Consider the following 7,828-nt stretch of genomic DNA (forward strand, 5'->3'; position numbering starts at 1 on the left):
GGTCGAAAATTGAGCCTCTCGGCTGGAATTTATTCGAGCCAGCCGCGGCGGCCACTTGCCCGAAATCATTTTTAAAACATAATGGCAAACCCTTATCTTTATAATAAAGCTAAATTCTTGGCCATAACATTAAATTATATACGTTTTATTTCATCTTGAAAACCTAACCTCTAAAAAAACACCCTTCTATATCAAGATGTTCATGGATAAAGCTTACGATAACCAGTAAAATAACCAAGTGTGTCCTAAAAAGGGCGGAGGAAGGATGATAGCAAAACTCTTTCTCAAACAGAAGAAGGGTAAGCTACATGCCCTGATGAAACTAATTAAGGGGCATAACCCATGGAGCCAACATATGGTCACCATAGTCGTCGCAGAGGGTTCGCTGTGAACACCTTGATTGTAGTATGAATACACTACAGATTAATTTTTCTACCGCTGTCCGTATTTTGCCATATTTAAATAATATATTTCTATGTTTGGGGCGAGCTTAATTCTCTTTCACGCGAGAAACGGCTAAAATATGTAAAAGAGGCTGGGAGGGTTGCAAAGGAGTAATGAATTTATTAACAACTTCTTCAACCGTGGACATTTTCTCATCTGTGAAAAGAATATTTTCATGGCCGTCTTTCACTCATTTATTTCACCCCAACTGTCTTTCCCTAAACTTTAAATCCTCTTTCTTGCTTTTAACTGCAATAGGTAATATTGCCTGAGTGCTTGCGAGAGTTCCGACCAGTTCCCTTATAGGTCGTTATAGAATCCCGCTAGTCACTTTAATACCCAACACACAGGAGACTTCCGTAAATGGCTTCCTTAGCTTTCTTTACAGACGAGCCGTATTTGCAAAAATAAGCCAAAGCAAACTTTTGAAGAATTTTGTTTTTATTTACTACTTAGTTTGATGATTTCTAATACACCTAGTTACTTTGTTTCCACTTTCCTAAAAATATTGTTTCTTTAATTTCCTTTTTTGCATTCTATTAAAAAGTCTCTCCTTTCTAAACACTGCTCTGATAGGTTTCATATTTTTCATCTCCTTATTACTTGTGCTGGCAACCTGCTGTCGAAGCGTTGGTCTGAAAATAGCTTTACCCTTGAGTCAGTTCATTGAAGTTTAATGAATGGCGTTAAAGCAGCTTAGAGTGCAACATACTAGCCAGGCAGCAAGCCAACAAGAATGGCGGGAAGGGATAGTCTCGTTCCACGTGTACGAAACGACGCCATTGAATATTTCTCAAGTTGCTCCTGCGTATTTTTCGCTTAGTACGGTAGGTAGGTTGGTATTAAGTGTCGGCGGTTAAGCACTTGCCAGCACAATCAACATTTCCAACATAAAAGCGCTAACACTAGCGCTGGCTGGCGCCAAGCTGAGTGGAGCAGTGAGAAAATCGTTTCATCATAGCTGATTCATGCAAAATCTTAGTTAATTCACTCACTGATTTAAAGGTAGTTATTGATGGAGTTTTAGCAGCAGCAACACTTTATTAGCACAATCACTGAGTGATTGCAAATCTTATGGCGTAGTAATTAAGTTGTATTCTTTGCGAATGCTCATTTTGTTAGCATTACTTGGTTATAAAAGAAGCAGAAAAGGAAAAAAACTCCGCGCGACAGGACAAAAACACCATAGAGCTTCGGACAGGGACACAGATCTTCGCACTCATTGACTTGGCCACTCACTCATCCCACTGGCCACGAGCTTACTCACATATGCACTTGCTCATTCGCTCACTAGTCCTCTGGTCCTCTGCTCCCTTTATTTAATCAGATATCATTTGTACTGGCAATTTAACTTTAATAATGCCCTTTATCGCCACAGCATCAGCTTATAGGGTAGTAAAGTTAATGTAGCGTTGGCGATAGCAATAACAACAACTACAAATTACATACTACAAATAACATCGACATCGGCCTCGGCATCGGCATCGTCAACAACGTCAAGAGCAGCAATAGCAAATCAGCAACTAAGTTGCATAGTAGTTAGCAATATTGGCTTTTTATGCTGTGCTTGTGCAACAAAATACTGCTAATCGACAAGTCAACACATTGAATGCACACATTCACATATGCTCACACATATACTAAATACATACAAATGAACATAATTGCGGGACAATGCAATATATCTATTTATTAAGTGTCTGCTGTTATGCTACTTGTAAACAACAACAGCATCATATTGCTGCACAAATAACGAAGGAGTACAGTGCTGACTCAAAGTCTTCATACGATATTTTTAGTACTCTTTATGAAATTTTTTTATAATTTTTCTTTTTTCCTATAAAATTTATTTCTATAAATTAATATTTTTATAATTTTTTTTTTTTAATTTTGAATAATTTTATCTTGATAAAAGATTAGTTTTGAAAAAAAACTGTTGTTTGGATGTAAATTTAGTGAGTAGAACATTTAATATGTAAATTTATTGCACTAATTCCGTAGATCGAGTACTGAACAATGTCTTGGGGGTATCAATTAAAAAAAATAAACATAAGTAAAATTATTAAACATAAATAGTCTCAATAAGTGCTCAGTATTGTTACGGAACACAATTTTTTTGCAAATTAAAAAAAAAAGAAATAATTAAAAAAAATTGAAAATTTTTGAAATTTTTTTTTTTTTATTTAATAAGATACTAACGCAAAAATGCGAAAAAAATGTTTATTCAATTCAATGTAATGTTTAGCCAATGTTTAAAAACAATACACTTGCTCCTATTTATAATTCTTTTGTAAAATTTTTATCAATTGGTCCGGAAAAACGGCTTGATGGATCGATTTTAAAATTTACATGGTTATTAGTGGAATATTAAACTGTAAAAATCCTGGAAACATGAGTCCAGACATTAATATTTTTAAGTGAGCGATAGATTTTCTGAAAAACCGTAAAAAGGCGTTTTTTTGTGTTCACTTCAAACCAACGTTAAGGGTAAAATAAAAATATTTTCTCAAAAAATTAAATTAGGATATTTTAGGAAATTTATTCTACTTTCCAAAAACATTGTCCGATTTATTGTGGGGTTATTAGTTGCTGAGATATCAATGATCAATGATAAAATGGTATTTTTTCGTAAAATGCGGATATCTCAGAGAGAAATGACCGTATGATCGTAGCGAAAATTCAAAAAAAGCAAATTGAAGCTAAATAATCAAGCTAGTTGACGGTGTGGCTAGTTTTAGTCGAAAAAGCCCGTGCAATCAAAAAAAAACAAAAAAGGAAAAAGTTTCGAACATTTTTGTGCCGCTCTTTAACTGACGATCACAAAGTAACCGTAAAATAAAAAGAAATGTTGCTCAAAGATCTTAAAACTAGAAGTTTGAAGCTTCAAAACGGAACTCCGTGCGATCATTTGTCACCGAGATACCGCTTTTCAAAAAGAAATTTAGGAAATTTACTGTTCCCTTAATTTTTGTGAGAAATTTTATATATCTTTTTTTTAATTTCCACAAATTTCATTTAACATTTTATGAGGCTTGTATTTTTGTTTGTTAACTTTTCTCTTTCTAAAAATTTTTTATTGTTATTGGTTTTGATCCTTATTTTGAAATATAATGTTTTTTACTTTCCTTAAAATCTTTTTAATTTTTTGAACTGTTTTTTTATAATTTATTCTTATAAAACTTGTTTTTACTTTTTTTTAATTTTATAAATTTTTCTCCCTCTTCATTTATTGTTTTTGTTTTTGTGCCTTATTTTGAAGTATAATATTTTTTTTCTTTAAAATTTTTTAATTTTTATGAACTGTTTTTTTTATAATTTATTCTTTATTTTTATAAATTTTATTTTTAATATTGTATTATTTATTTTTTTATTAATTAAATGTAAATGAATGAATGCATTTTTATAGTAATTTTTAAATTTTCCATAAATTTAATTTTCAATTTTTATGCGATTTGTTCATAACATTGTTTTAATTGTAAACTTTTTTTTAATTTTAACTTATTGAAACCTCGTTCTATAAATTTTTTATTAGTGTTTTCGATGTTTGCTCTTAATTAACTAATTTTTAATATTTTTTTTTTGTTTATTTTCTATAAATATGTTTATAAAACTTGTTTTTAATTTTTAGAATTTTTAGAATTTTTTTAATCATTTTTTAATTTCTTTGAATTAGATTTTGAGTTTTGTAAACTTCTTAAAGCCTCCTTTTCATGCATTCAAAGTGAAAAGCCTTATATAATATTTAGATATGTAGTGACCTTGATTTGATCTTCGTTTTTGCCCAGTTTTCAATAGTGATTAGCTTAAATCCTGCTTTTCCTTTGCCTCACTAAGTATACTTCATCTGAACTGTCCAATAGGAATCTGAAGGGCATCCTTGGAGGCTTAGGACATTCGCAGAAGGAGTATTGAGTTGGAGCTGTCTTTTCGTAATCTCTACAGGAATCGTAGGTAAGGTTAAGTTACATAGTTAGCTTGGACGGGAATTAAGTTTTCTCATTGTATTACCCTTACAAGTGGAAAAAGGAAGCATGACAATGAAATAGGAAAGCGGATGACTATTCGGGGTTATTTTAACCCATTTGTGCTGATTACGAAACTCGACAAGTAGGTGATATCTGCCGGCTTAGCAATGAAGAGAGAGACGCAATGTCAAACGAAAGCTGAATCAGCTGAAGAGAAGGTGCTGAAATGATTATACTGCTACTTTCAGACAACTTCCGCAAAAGAGACGCCAGATAAAATAAAATCTTACCACATGGATGACTGGCTGGCAATGCATGGGCAAGACATCCACAACAATCAAGTGCTGAAGCCTATTTAAAGGGAAAGTTAAAAAAAGTAAAAGGTACCACCCCACTTGCGACCTTTCAAATTGCTTTGTTTGCCCATGCAGACACAGACACAGGTGCAGACCAGAGGTAGTATAAGAAACTCCAGTTTTCCCCTTGTGTGGTTTAACTATCCCAGGATCTCTGTGAGTTGGTTCACCAATTCTGCAGTTAATTGCTTATTTGATAGCAGCTACCTCCCTAGTAATTCGGTACCCTGAGCTTAAGAAGTAAATCGATCAACACAGCTTTATAAAAGCCCTGAAATACATCGGCAGATACAGTGTGATCGACCAATGCAATTTCTGCGTCCTTCTCATCGGCTATCAAAAGCCTGCGTTTCGAGTTTGCACTGGCAGATTTATTTAGCTTATAAAAGCCATTTAACCGACGTAAGAATCGGAATTGAATTGATGGATAGAATAAAGATAAGTGAGATATAGAAAAGTAGCATTGGCCAAATTTCAACAAACATCTTTGGAGTGTTTTATTCCGGCCATCCGTCCATCCACCTCTTTGACTGAAGAAAATCTTTCAAAAGTAAGCGCCAGAGAAATAGCAGCAGACATTGGTGTCTGGCTTTCAATAGTGTAGAGATTGAGTTGAGTAATATAGAATTGGGGATTGTGCCTAGAGAGCCTAATTTTATGCGAAAATCACATCGCATTGCTGAGGCTAAAGAAATACTTCTTTTAGCAAAAGGAATCCATATTGCAGACAAGATATGGGTATATGAGTGAAATATCGAAAAGATTCAAAAAATAGTAGAGCAAACCCCAAAAAATACGATAAAATCGATGCAAAATTGTATTTTTGTTGACGGTTTTCTTTGATTTGGCGACTTTTATTCACCCCAAAATCTTTTCGCCAACCGCATCTGATGTTCATCTAATTTAGCCCCGCTTCACGCTTTTTCTGTTTCACGACTTCATTTACAACTTGACGGAAGTGTTTTAAAACGATGTTAGAGATTTGGCAAAAAGTATCTACTGATGACAATTTCAAAATCGCCCTTTTGAAAGGGGTTTGGCGATTAGAAGAGATTTCGAAATATATGTACAGGTAGTCGGGAAGGTTGTTTTGAAGTGATTACTAATGAACTCCTTAAATTTTTTTGAAAAATTCCGGGTACTCTTTGAGCAGCAGTTAAAACCTGTATAAGTAAATTTGGTTATATCGACCGAAAGGCATGTTTGGTTTCTTTTGTTTTCTAAGTTGTCGTTAGTCACATGTTAAGCACGATTTATTTACAAAGCATTTCAGTCTACTTCGTTTTTGTTTTTGTTTGCCTAAAGGGTCTGAAACATTGAAGCCGTTTTCTTCTGTTAACTTCTTCTCCATAGTGTACTCCCTTACACACGCATATGAACATCTAATTCTCTGCATATGTATGTACTGTATTTCTGAGAAACAGATAAGTGGCTTTGTACATACTCGTATTACTAAATATATGTATATAGGTATGTAAGTATACAGTTGTTTCCTGTGGATAAATATTAATTACCGTAAATTACTCATAGCTTAATAACAGGCTAATGTTAATTGGTAGAGCAAATAATGTCAATATATTTAGATAGTTAAACGGCAATGTGCCGACAGCCTTACGGATGAGAGTACAAAGTCAACTAATAGACATCGATTTTGAAGACTGCATAGAAATAATTTCTTTATAAATGAATGTTTATTGCTTGTTCAGATGGCAGATTGCTAACAGAGATGCATTCAAATATAAAATAGGTATTTTGAAAAATATTTGCTTCGATCCTGTGTATCACAGCATTATTTTAAACGAAAAGGACGATATACTACATGCGATACTCTATCCACTTTGTGGCCCTGAAGAATTTACAGATGAAGAGAATGAAAAACTGCCAATGGAACTACAAGTAAGTTAAGTGGCACGTAGGTGCATATGTAACTATCTTAAAACTAAATATTTACTTTGTTGTTCACTTATGCAGTACCTGCCTGAAACAAAAACACGTGAGGAAGATCCAGATTTGCGTAAAATGCTTTTGGAATCACTGCTGCAGCTGTGCGCAACAAAGCGTTTTCGCGAAGTTTTACGGTCAAAAGGTGTATATGAAATACTGCGTGAATATCACAAATGGGAGGCAAAATTTGGCAAGGATAAAGAGTGTTTGTTAGCGTGTGAGAATGTCGTGGACATTTTGATCAAGTGAGTTTGCAGATTTAAAAAGAATTTGTTAAGTACCAAATAAAAGCTTTGCTTTTATGTTACTATTGCAGGAAAGAGGAGGAAATTGGCTTGGACAACTACAAAGAGGTGGAAGTGCCCGAAGATGTGGCTGATAAATTTATAAAAGAAGATAGTGAATATTTGCAGAATGTTTTATAATGTAAAATTCGATATAAACTGGGAATTTATTACGTACAAAATGTGACAATTAAATTTTTATAATATGTACTAAATAACTGAAGAAAAACTAATAATTCTAGCACAAAAGCGTGAGGCAGATTTTTATATTACTACTTGGAACATACAAAGAATTATTCTCAGTAAAATTAAAAAATATTGCCAAGTGGCAGTAACTGCTTTGAATTGAGTTATGTGGATGTAACCCATGGATGCAATAATGAAAGGTTTGCTCAGTAAGCAGCTTTCTCATTCCCTCTTGACAAATCGGCTCCCTTAGCAAGACACTGGGTTGCTAGCTCTAGAAATTTTGACTAAAAGTGGAAGAAAAGTAAAATTTGTAGAAAAAGCATTTCATTTTCAAAATGGTCTGCTTACGAGCAGCCACTCGCTCAAGAGTTTTTATCGGTATGTTCAGGACTATGGTAGTATGACATGAAATAGATACCGCTTAAGTCAGGACATGATAGAGTATTTGACACAATCCGAGATCGAGATGGAGAATTTACAAAGCTTTATTTCTTATGGTGATTTAAACGGAACTCATGTTTTGCAAAGAGCTAGCGTTTACTAAAGAGTTACAGCAGGGAGAATTATTGAATAGTCCCGACGCAATCGATTACAATGCTGACCTCATTATAAAAAAGTTGGCACAACTTATTTCCAATGAGCCCAC

The 7,828-nt window shown here is 33.7% G+C and overlaps 1 protein-coding gene across 1 annotated transcript; it reads left to right on the forward strand.

Annotated features, from left to right (window-relative positions):
* Positions 1-2,835: 2,835 nt before the first annotated feature.
* Positions 2,836-7,245, forward strand: LOC129250416 (protein HGH1 homolog). Its single transcript, XM_054890057.1, has 4 exons — positions 2,836-2,861; positions 6,472-6,661; positions 6,737-6,954; positions 7,026-7,245. Exons 1-4 carry the CDS (start codon positions 2,836-2,838, stop codon positions 7,132-7,134), a joined length of 543 nt encoding a protein of 180 aa, XP_054746032.1. The 3' UTR covers positions 7,135-7,245.
* The last annotated feature ends 583 nt before the right edge of the window (positions 7,246-7,828 follow it).

Source organism: Anastrepha obliqua, chromosome 1 (assembly GCF_027943255.1).
Source record: "Anastrepha obliqua isolate idAnaObli1 chromosome 1, idAnaObli1_1.0, whole genome shotgun sequence".
Classification (NCBI taxonomy): domain Eukaryota; kingdom Metazoa; phylum Arthropoda; class Insecta; order Diptera; family Tephritidae; genus Anastrepha; species Anastrepha obliqua.